The sequence below is a fragment of the Pocillopora damicornis genome, chromosome 5 (assembly GCF_964200805.1).
Source record: "Pocillopora damicornis chromosome 5, jaPocDami1.2, whole genome shotgun sequence".
Lineage (NCBI taxonomy): Eukaryota > Metazoa > Cnidaria > Anthozoa > Scleractinia > Pocilloporidae > Pocillopora > Pocillopora damicornis.
The window spans coordinates 4,981,595-4,992,668 of record NC_142674.1 but is presented as its reverse complement, the minus strand read 5'-3'; the positions used below and the strand labels follow the sequence as shown (position 1 = coordinate 4,992,668).

Sequence of the window (11,074 nt, the reverse complement as noted above, 5' to 3'; positions counted from 1 at the left end):
CTGAGGTGCGAGACAGGTGCGAGGGTAGGAGCGCAAAAATATCATCATTATTATCAGTAGTAGTATTAGTAGAAGTTTGCTGCGCATGCTAAAAGTCTCACCTTGTACCGTCGGTCGTCCGGTAGTCCAAATTTTTCGTCTTTATGGGCTATTTGCTCTAGTCAGGGGGCTATGCTGCGCGTGCTTCACGCGCTGCAAGCTACCCTATAATCACCTCGCGCGATGCAATAGCAGAAATTATATAATAAGCTCAGTTATGCACGCATTCTGATTGGTTCTCACCTATGATCTATTGAAGAACAGACCTATAGATGACGTCATCATTAAAACTTTTTTTAATACTTTATTATATAAAACAAATAGATTCCAAGTTGCCGTGCGTCTGTTAGTAATAGATCACAGAGGACGTCAAAATGTGACGCACTCGGCTGCCCCTCGTGTTCCACTTTTTTGTTGTTACCACATTTTGACGTCATCTGTGATCTATTACTGAACAGACGCACGGCAACTCGGAATCTATTTGTTGAATAGATAATAGATGCGATAGCAGAAAATTAAATTCCGAAGCTTGCTAAAGATGCTATTATGTTTGGCGTAACACGTTCCAAAACAAAGGTATGACGATTTTGCTGATCAAATTACCAAACTTATTCGACAATTCGAAAGGGATGATTTCTCTATAAGCAAATTAATGCGGCATCAAATCTGACTGCACAAATTAAACTTCTGTACAGTTTCAATCCAGAGAGGTTATTCTTCAAAACAATGAAGAGATTTTTCGATATTCTCATCGGTTGCTTTGCAATTTTTCTGTCAAGTTTGCTTATGAATATCGAAAATAGAAATCCCTCCCACGGTCTTTTTAGGTTGGTACTTTAGGAGTCTTTAGACCACATTTCAAGGCAATCTACGAAGTTTTCATACATTATTAATTCATTCAAAGAAGACGTATTTGTGTAGAAAAGAAGAAGGTTTTTTTGCAACCAAAGTTCTGCTAACATTTTACGCCTTTGAGTGACCACATGTCAAGTTATATCAACTCCCCGAAAACTTAAAATGCCGGCCGTCAATGGAAACACAAAGGCATCCTGCGCAGTCTCGGGAGATTCTCCCCAAAACATATTTTGCCTATGACAGACATTTAGTTCAGTTTCGCTGGCCAGAAATTTTGATTTCAAGGTTTTCTATTTTTAATTTAGAAGCAACCGAAGAACTCAGTGATAGAACTCGCTCATAGTTGATGGTTGGATCTAAGCAGTGAAGGTTGTTCATATCACGAGCCCTTATCGTTCCGGTGAGATGTTTCAGTCGCTTTCCTTATTGAATTTATTTAATCTATTGTGCTTACAGCCAGACTTCCTTTTTGAATTTCACCAAAGTAGTTTTCCCTTTTAATCTTTCCCCACTCACAGTCTAGTTTTATACACACGCAGACACCTAAGATCACTTCCTGCAAGAACCTGGATGTTTCGTTGCTAGAAACACCTCGGTCAACCAAGATGTCATTATATAATTGGCTTCTCACGCTTTTGCGGGCTAAATTATTTGTTCGAAAATACGTCTTTGTAAATAACTCGCGTGAGTTTTAATACTTTGCAAAACTTTTTCGTTTAGTTTAATGTGAAAAAAAAAAATGAAATTGACCCCTGAAAATCTAGTGTATCCTTGACTTATGGGAATTTACGTAGGTATACTTAAACCGTGTTATAGACAAACACATTTCCCACAGAATAACAGTGAAGTCCTTCAGATGAGCCTCTGAGTTATCAAGCGTAATTGAACTTGGACCTATCAGTGGGTTAATTTTAGCTCCATGACAATCTCTCTACAGAAGTAATGTCCTTCACCTACTGTGGTTGGAATTGCTGTCCTTCGATCACCATTCCATTTTCTGAAGCGGTTCTGCCATTTTCAATTTCAACTGCATACTGATTAAGTGGCATTTTTCTTTTAACTATTACGATATGTTGAACGATCAAAACAATTGAGAATAGTTGCAAGACTGAGCAGTTATGTTCGTACTTATGTCATTAAATAATAACTAATAATAAGAGTGTTATGAGTAAAATGATTTCACTTGATTTAGTTTCGAAGGGTATATTAAATAATTCGAAAATACACACCTTGAGCGGATGTGTCCTGATCCACTGAGTGCTTTAGAGTTTCTTGTTGCCTGGCATCCTTGCTGAAACTTGATGTTAATGTACCACCATCAGCAATGATAAAAAACCCACCGCTGGTAAAAATTTATCGTAAAAGAGATCACTGTTGACAGGATATCAAAAGTCTTTATAGATGTGCTTCAGAGAACATAAATCTCTATTTCTGTAATTACCTTGTTTAGAACAATTCTTCTGTTGTTCTCCTTTTAATACTGGTTCCCTTGATGCTTGTTGCTCTCCTCTTACTGCTAGTTTCCCTGGTGCCCGTTGCTCTCCTCTTTCTGCTGGTTTCTCTGGTGTCTGTTGCCCTCCTCCCTCTGCTGGTTTTCCTAGTGCCTGTTGCTCTCCTCCTTTTGCTAGTTTTCCTGGTGTCTGTTGCTCTCTTCCAACTGCTGGTTTCCCTGGTACCTGTTGTTCTCCTCCTTTTGCTGGTTTCCCTGATGTCTGTTTCTCTCCTCCTTCTACTGGTTTCTCTGGTACCTGTTGCTCTCCTTCTCCTGCTGGTTTCCCTGGTACCTGAAGAACTCCTCCTACTGTTGGTTCAGTTGGTGCCTGATGCTCTCATCCTTCTACTGGTTCCTCTGGCACCTGTTGCTCTCCTCCTTCTGTTGGTTCCTCTGGTACCTGTTGTTCTCCACCTCCTCCATTTATTTCATCTGGTTTTTAGTACACAAAAGGAAAAAATTGCTATATCTGTGACCATTTAGCATGGGATATATCAAAAGAGTTGGCCATTTAAGAAAAGTTATCAGGAAAATATGTGCCTTCCACAAGGAAAATGATGAATCACATTTTGGAAGTTAACATAGGTACAATAATTTTGGGTTTGATTAAATAAAAAATTATTTAAGGAACTGCACGCACATGAAAGACAGATCTTGCTATTAACTTTTCTGTATCCTTACATACATTTTCCGGTTAACTCGGTCGACACTGTTGTCAAACCAAAGCTGCAATTAAATGTGGATGATGTAGTACTCTCTGAAGTAAGTGATATGCTGGATCCTTGAATCCCTGTTGGGTTTGTAGCAGGTTTGTAATTAACTAAGAAATTAGCCTGTCCGCTGAAATTTTAAGAGAGGCGTCTCAAAGATAGAGAGCGGCAACTGTGAGTGCATAACCTCAGAGATGCTGGTTATGATATACCAGGCTTTTCTCTGCCAAAAATCCAGCCGAAAATTGCTGCTTTTTCATTTATGTTACTGAGTACCGAGTTGGATAATCAACTTTAGGAGAAACCTGACGAAAAAGGCCTTGTTTATGTTTATTCCAAACTCAGCAAATATACAGCCCAGCTCGCTTCACAGGAGCAGACGTGAAGTTCAATTGGAAAGTATTCCCAGACATTAAAATTAAAAGAATAGACACATGAAAACAACAATTTAGTGACAAAGAATAATGAATATTGCAGCACAAGCAATGCCATGCGGGAGAATTTTCAGTAAATGATGTGATCATACGTTAGAGCTATTCTGAGAGAGTTACCACAATAGACTAGTTTCAATAACAGCAGTATAATGTATTCCTGGGCCAAATTTAACTGGGACGCTTCTCCAGAGAAATTTTTATGATGTTCCTCTGGCCCTCTGCCCCTTCCAATGCTATCATTTGCCAATCATGTGTCTGTGCCATCTTGCAAACCACTGAGAAGGTCAAGGAAGGCAGAGATGTCCCAACAAATGTGTCTGAGAGTGTAGGCCAGCTCCTTTATGGAAATTAATTTAGATTTCCGAAGATAATGAGCAAAATAAATAAATTGCACATATTGCTGGTTACGTTCAAGACCTTTAAGGTGACGTGAAAGGATACGTACCCTGAACTAACCAAAAGTTACCAACCTGAAAATGGTCGTGTTCTATCAATCTGTGAAAACAGAACAAAAGAAATCTGCTCGTTTTTGCCAAGAGTAATGGCACCCACAGCAACTGCCTGGCCTTCGACTGTGATTGAAATTGGAGCTCCAAGGCCTTTTCGATAATCTTTGTGTAACTAGCACTTTCTATCTTTCCGGAACTGTGGTCAGCGAGATATGCTTTTTCGTCTGCGATCCCCTTCACCTGGTATGTTCTTATGGTAAATGACTTTTTGCATTCCTCAACGACGTGACAGTATAATTCATCATTTCTTAAATCTTCCTTTACTTTGGTGCATATGGTAAATACATGATGTTTCATCAAACCGGAAGTAAGTATTCCAAAGATGTTAAGTTTGTTTGGGTCAATAGGCATAATTGCTGGGCCTGATTTGAGGATTACTTCGTCAGACACCACATCAAGTTGTTTCTTCGGTTCTTTTCTTTTGTCTCCTGATTTCATGAAAGACAAGGAATAGCCACTCAAATCGGCAAATTAAATAACCTTGTCGCTTGTGACCAGATGAATGTTTTTATTGCACCTGGGAAAAAGGTCCCTTATGCGGCTACCGGTACCAACGAACTTGCCGCTCTGCCGAGGAACGTGTTTCCATGTCTCACATGTAGGTAAGATGCTCTTATTTTCCTTTCTTTCGTTTTTTTGTCTCGTAGCATGTACAATCGGCCGAGGGGAGGGAGCTTTACTTGCATGTGAAATTTCTTTCTCGTCAGACCCTCATCTTCCTATCTTCAAAAATCAAGGACGGAAATGACCGAGGATAAGTAGAACTCAACACACCGCCAATTTACGTTTCCTAGAATGATCGCAATCAACTTACTCTCTGAGTATTGCGAACTCTGAAGGGAACTAAACCGGTTCGACTTATCGAGATTGGTGTTAATTTCAATCATTAAGTTCATAATTAATTATAGTATTGTGCAAAAGTAATGCAAACATCTGTCGACGAAATTCCTAGCTTTTCGACGAATTCTTGTCCGAAACGAAATTTCGACAACATTTCCAACCAGGCAACGTTGATAGCCGTGTCTTTTTTGGACCTTCATTTTGTCGTCAAAATACTAGTTTGTGAAATTTGCCATTAAAAATTATGTGCACTATGCCTCTTTCGGATGGGATATAACCTTTTTTATAATAAATGTTGCTCTCAGGTCATCATTTGGGAGATCAAAGGATTTTGTTTAATCTTATTTTAAATATTATATGAATTTTTGCCTTAAAAGTTGTATAAATTACCTGATCCTGGAACATTGATTTTCAACATAAGCTTTATTTAGTTCTTGTTCATTGCTCTTGTTCAGATTCGTCTTATACAGTGCGCCAGCGCAATGGGTCTAACAGGTATAAAAGTATACTCTTTTTTATATTCCACATCCACTGTGGCAATGTCTATGTGCCTAAGCGGTTTAAGACCCTAAGCGAACTTTCCTGGTGAACGTTTGGTAGTGAAAATGTCAAATTTGTAAACGTTATCAAGGACACAACTGATCCGGTCCCGGCTGATGGAGATATCTCAGTGCTGGATCTTCTAAAGGGAATTAAGTATCTGGAATAACATGCGCTTAAATTCTGGGATTCTGAACTGATAAATTATCACGTTCACAAATGAATTGCCAAACTGTAAAATTTTGATAACAAATATTGTTAATCCTAAAAGGTGAAAATTTTCCATGACTTTCAAGTCATACAAAATATTTATAATTTGAAAAGGAAGCCAGGTAAAAAGTGTTGTTCCTGTTATGAGAGCTAGTGTCTTCGCTAATTTCACTTCTCTTTTGATATGATTCTGCTTGCGAAATGACGATTTCTGCTTCTTCCAAACAACAAAGTTTGCTACACATATAGTTATCAGAGGGATTCCAGAAATTAAAACATCATAATACAATTGATTCTCCCTCCCTATTATATCAAGCTTCCGTAACACCACTGAAGTAGTAAATATTGCCGCTATGATCCATGGTATGCTAATAGCGCAGACGTAAACACGATAGTTCAGAGTTCTGTGACGAAGAGGCCAACCGACAGCGAACATTCTTTCCATGGAAATGACCGCAAGAGTGTAGATGGACGTTATGCCAGTGAAAACATCAGCACCGTTGGAAATAGGGTGCCATGTATGTCGCTGTGATGCATCACTTTCTATCATAAAAAAAGGGACAGCGAAAATTCCCACCAGGAAATCGGCAACAGCTAAGCTTATGAGAAGTGAGTAAGAGCGTTTTTGGCGTCTCTGTTTGAAGAATATCCAGATGGTGAGAACATTTCCAGCAATGATCAAAGTCGTCAATACACCAAAACATATACCCCAGAAGATGTTCCATGAGTTAAAATCCATTTTGCTGGGCACTGTGTTTTTTCTTTTGACCTGCCATGAAAACAAACCTATGCCATTAAATCTGAACAGTAGAAAATTTGTGGGAGCAAAAATACGGCTTTAGCAAACGAGCATTTACTACTACATGACTTTGGTTTAGAGCCTCCTACAAATGAGCTCGCATCTATTTTGTGTTCTCTCTTTACAAAAATTATCTGATTCTTTAAGTCCCAACTAGCCAACCGAGTCGGCAAACAGTCCTGAAACACGAAACGTTACGTTGAGTCGGGTGACGGTCCCCGTAGGGCTGAAAGCGTTCAGATCAGACTGCTGTAACATGTCTCCAGCTCTGACGAAGGGCTAATGTTAGAAAAGTCAGATTTAAAAAACTTTTTACGGTGGTCAATTTACCTTATCAACTTAGTGGTTTACTGTGAATTGTCTTACTAGTACATCATGATAATGTTTACAACTCACGAATTTAAATCTTGGAGGGTGTTCGACATAAAAAAACATCCGAAGCCCTAACTTGGTTATCCAACTTGGCAAGGTTAGTGAGTGATCGTTGTTCTTTCCAATCACTTATAAGTTAAGAGCCCAGACTTTTTTTTTGTAAAATTAAAACACGATGTGCTCGAAGAGTCTCTAGTTTTCATTTTTTCAATATAATTTGTTTCAGCGTGACAGTGGTAGTTTATCATGATTTTCCATTGGGCTTTTGCCCTGGAAAGTGTAGCGCACTTGGCGCCAAAAACTGACCCTATTTGTTTTGGTCGCTGTGTTCCCAACAGCAATTGATGTTTTTACACTTTTTCTCTGGGAAACACGAAAAGGAGTATGTTGAAGCTATTATCTTCAAGGTTTTTCTTGAAGTGGAGCTCATTAACTATTGGGGCCAAAATCACTCGTATATGTCCAACGCACAAACGAATTAACTGAAGTATTAAAGCGAAATAGACATTTGAGGCGGTTGAAATGTTGTGCGAGATACGGGCCAATTGGCAAATTAAAGACGATGTAAAGCGACGTAAAGTGATTGATAAAGGCAGTATAAACAGTTAGACGGTTCAAGCAGTTAAACGGTAGATCTGAATGACACAAACAAAGAAAAATTATGGAGTAAAAAGGTAACAGAATATCGATGAAAGTAATGTCCGTGAAAACAGAAGAACTCCTTCAATAACTTTTCCACCCTCATCGCTGAATTTTTTTCAGGATAAGCTGTTGAATAATCTACTTCCGGACCAACATATGACACATAAACGAAAACAGATCCGAGACCGTGATTATCACCTTCTTTGAATTGGAAGTCCGCGCTTGGTGAAATTCCAAATTCTGCATATTCGTTTGAACGATGGCGTATCATAATTATTATGTATCCGGCTGAAAGTCGGGTCACCTGAAAGAGCCGATTCACTCTGAATTCCACCCATCTCAAAAAAGAATCCTTCTGACTTTGATGTAAATGTGAAACATCAGAACTTTCGGTGACATATTCCTTGATGGCATTAATGCGACTCGAAATTTCGTTCTATGCGGCTAATATTCGGGGCGAAAATTCGTTGCTATTGTTCATTCTTTCAAAAAGATTTGGTTGAATTTGTGGTTTGGTACTGTGAATTTCCCGCTACGATTTGAGTCTCCGCGCGACCTATGTTGTTTGCAACCATGGCAACACTCAGTATATCAATTGTGTCGATGTGTTTGGGATCATTTACGTACTCTACTTTTGGTAGTTATCGTGGCCAAAGTTTCAAATTATTCTTCAAAAAAAATCAAGATCTTCCACAAGCAGGGCCTCCACCCAGCTGAAATACTGAAACGCGAACGGTTACCAGTGAGCTTTTCCAGCACTACCTCGATCGGGAAGACCTCAAAAGCTGTCTATGGAAGCCAACAGTGCGTATGTGGGAACAGTGCATAATAAGTATTGGCAAAAGATGCCAGAATTTACGCAAAAATAGGGCAACGTGACCAAAATACTAGTTTTTTAAGCCGTCCTCTATTAATATTCAGTTTTTTGTTGCGAAATGTAAAGTATTTCAAGCCCTTTGTTTCACACACTTTTATTGGCGTCTGATTGTGTAGGATCAAAACGAACAAAGAACGTTTAAATGTACGAATCAGGTATATACCATATACCATTCTTGCACAATCAACAGTCATTTCCACACATTTAGTTTGTTCAGTATAAGAAAGTTTAGCCTAGTAAGTTCAGTTAGATGTATTACGTTTTCATAAGAAGTGGGGAGACTACGTCTCGTGTTTCTCCCTACACTTCTTTCGTGCTCTAGCCGCTTCCTGCGTGCTTTATAACAGAACAGAGAACAGCCAAGGCTTCTCTATTTGTTAAATAGAAAATGAGACTTGATGAGACTTACCGGCTTAAAAAATTTCAAGAACTGATGAGTCGAGCTCTTCAGGTTTCCTTTAATAGAAGAAAAATTGATAAGGTCCGCAATCATCGACAGAAACATGAAAGTGAACCCAAGATTCCAAAGCAGCGAGGCGTGTTCATCTCGTGATGTCCATTACATTGCTTTTATTTTTAAAATTTCAAGTAATTAACAGGAAATGGTTCATACAAAGGATCGCTTTAACTCACGGAATCGCTAGCTATGCAAATTTTTTGGAACAAAAGATAATTTTGCGTCAGAAAGAGGTCAAATCTAAAGATACGAGGGTGGGTGTATACGGAAAAAAAACGAACACAATAGGTCAGACGCTGAACTTACACAAATAGCTGGAGCGAGACAAACAAATAAAAATGCAAAAAAATCTCACTAATTCTTATTTCAACCAAATCCTGATTATTTTCTTATGAAATGGGTATGCTGGTCTACAAGAGTTTGCTTTCACTTGTCAGGTTTTTTCACTATCGCTAGCCTCGCGTGAAAATAAAACTAATTTAATTGAATCTATATTCTTCGACTGACGTCAAATGAATACGATCAACGTTTCCTAGAACGTTCGACTCTAAATTGAAAATAAATTTCACACAGTTCGTCATTTTGACAAGTTATAGAGATATTCCATAAAAATATGAGATCGAAATTGAACTTTAAAACATTTCTAGGAAAGAAGAAAACTTGTTAATACAACACTTCATATATAGGACAATGGTTCACAGTTCTTTACTTTGATTTCCGCATTACTGATCATATCAAGGCCACAAACATTTATGTCTACTGTGAGGAAATGTTTCGAAAACCAACACATCATAGTCAGTATTAAACTTCAGTAATCGTTTCTGAACTATGATTCGATTTATCATGTTTTGCGTGCATCGAATGGTAATTTGTAATTCCTTTTTTACAGTAGCACTTCTAAGATGTTGTTTGTTGTTTGACCCAACAGAGCATGTAACTTACGCCCGTAATCATGAATAAAATAACCGTGTGATTTCATACTTCTACCCACTGCTCTAGTTATCAACCTTACAGTAGAATGAATCCCTGTAATTCGACCTCCCAGGGGAAACTAAACCGGCTCGAGTTAGCGGAGGTTCGAGTTATCGCGACTGGTGTTAATCAGTGTTATCCTATTGATAATTAATTACAAATCATGCACACTCTATACCATTTTCGCACCATCAACAGTCATTTTTAAAAACTTTTAAGTGTTTTAAGTTTAACTAAATGTGTTCCGTTTATACACATGTTCCCGCGCGTTCAAATCAATCGCGATTAAAGGTTGAGACGTGTTAATCAGCTATGTTCTGACACTGACGATGATCGAGATATCAGGGTAAATTTGAGCCAAGGAAAAGTAAAATTAGTTCGAGATAACTGAGTTTAAATCCAATCGACCTTGTTTGAGTTAGCCGGGGATTCGAATTGACCAGGTTTGAATTAGCAGGGGTTCTGCTGTACTTAGGATGCAATGCATAATTTCTCAGCTGAGTCAAAGAAGACAGAATCTCGTATTGCAACGCAGTCATTCGCGGCGTGAGAACGTGAGCTTATTGTACTCAGAGCGAATCACCATTAATTTCACTTTTCCCGATCTATTTTTCGTTAAAAATCAGTATTTGAATCTGAAAATTGCAAAAGAACAAAATTTTAAAGAGTTTTGAGCAATAGGTGAATCCATCGATTGTAACATTCGCAGTTTGAACAGACGAGCAAATAGACTTCTGTAATGTGAATACTTTGCAAAAATCGTGTGAGCGTTCCACTCGATTTCTTGAGACAAATAGGAAGTGATGAAACTTACCGGCTTAGAAATTGAAGTTTCAAGAACTGGTGAGTGAAGCTCCTAACTTTTCATTGAGCATGAGAAAAGCGGTGAAGTTCCGCAATCTTTGGCAGAAACGCGACGGTGAACCAGATGCTATCGAATTATGCAAATATAGCGAGGATGTGCATTACAGCGCATTACAGCGCATTACAGCGCTTCAAATAATTAAAAGGAAATGGTTCAATCGCTTTCACTCACGTGATCGCCAGCTTTGCAAATTTATGGGGAAAGAGAGAACTTGGGACTGTTTAACAGGTATTACAGGTATCAGCTTCTATCCAACATTAATCTCGTACCCACACATTCCATGGCCAAGCGGTTTCAGTTGCACGGTAGGATCTGGGCACGAGATTGAGATAAGGATAATATTTGGACACTTCTAATCTTTTTTGACTATTGAAAATTATTCTACTGCGCGAACGCCTAGTAAACATTCACATGAGTGGCATCATAATCTTTTTTGCCCGCAAAGCCTTTTTTTTCCACAA

The 11,074-nt window shown here is 38.6% G+C and overlaps 3 protein-coding genes across 4 annotated transcripts; all 3 read right to left on the bottom strand.

The window, feature by feature from the left end:
* Positions 1-514: 514 nt before the first annotated feature.
* On the bottom strand, positions 515-2,809 carry LOC113680266 (uncharacterized). The gene is made up of 4 exons (XM_089207869.1): positions 2,801-2,809; positions 2,337-2,720; positions 2,124-2,214; positions 515-1,954 (listed from the first exon to the last, which is right to left on the bottom strand). Exons 1-4 carry the CDS (start codon positions 2,807-2,809, stop codon positions 1,848-1,850), a joined length of 591 nt encoding a protein of 196 aa, XP_089063995.1. The 3' UTR covers positions 515-1,847.
* On the bottom strand, positions 2,121-4,762 carry LOC149044814 (uncharacterized). The gene is made up of 3 exons (XM_089206302.1): positions 4,001-4,762; positions 2,336-2,818; positions 2,121-2,191 (listed from the first exon to the last, which is right to left on the bottom strand). Exons 1-2 carry the CDS (start codon positions 4,475-4,477, stop codon positions 2,810-2,812), a joined length of 486 nt encoding a protein of 161 aa, XP_089062428.1. The 5' UTR covers positions 4,478-4,762; the 3' UTR covers positions 2,121-2,191; positions 2,336-2,809.
* A 521-nt stretch (positions 4,763-5,283) lies between these two features.
* Positions 5,284-10,705, bottom strand: LOC113680280 (adenosine receptor A1). 2 transcript variants are annotated; one of them, XM_027197297.2, is made up of 2 exons: positions 10,563-10,705; positions 5,284-6,398 (listed from the first exon to the last, which is right to left on the bottom strand). In XM_027197297.2, exon 2 carries the CDS (start codon positions 6,366-6,368, stop codon positions 5,562-5,564), a length of 807 nt encoding a protein of 268 aa, XP_027053098.2. In that variant the 5' UTR covers positions 6,369-6,398; positions 10,563-10,705; the 3' UTR covers positions 5,284-5,561. The 2 variants fall into 2 exon arrangements, with proteins under 2 accessions (XP_027053098.2, XP_027053097.2); XM_027197296.2 differs by lacking the exon at positions 10,563-10,705 and adding an exon at positions 8,729-8,878.
* Between the last annotated feature and the right edge of the window lie 369 nt (positions 10,706-11,074).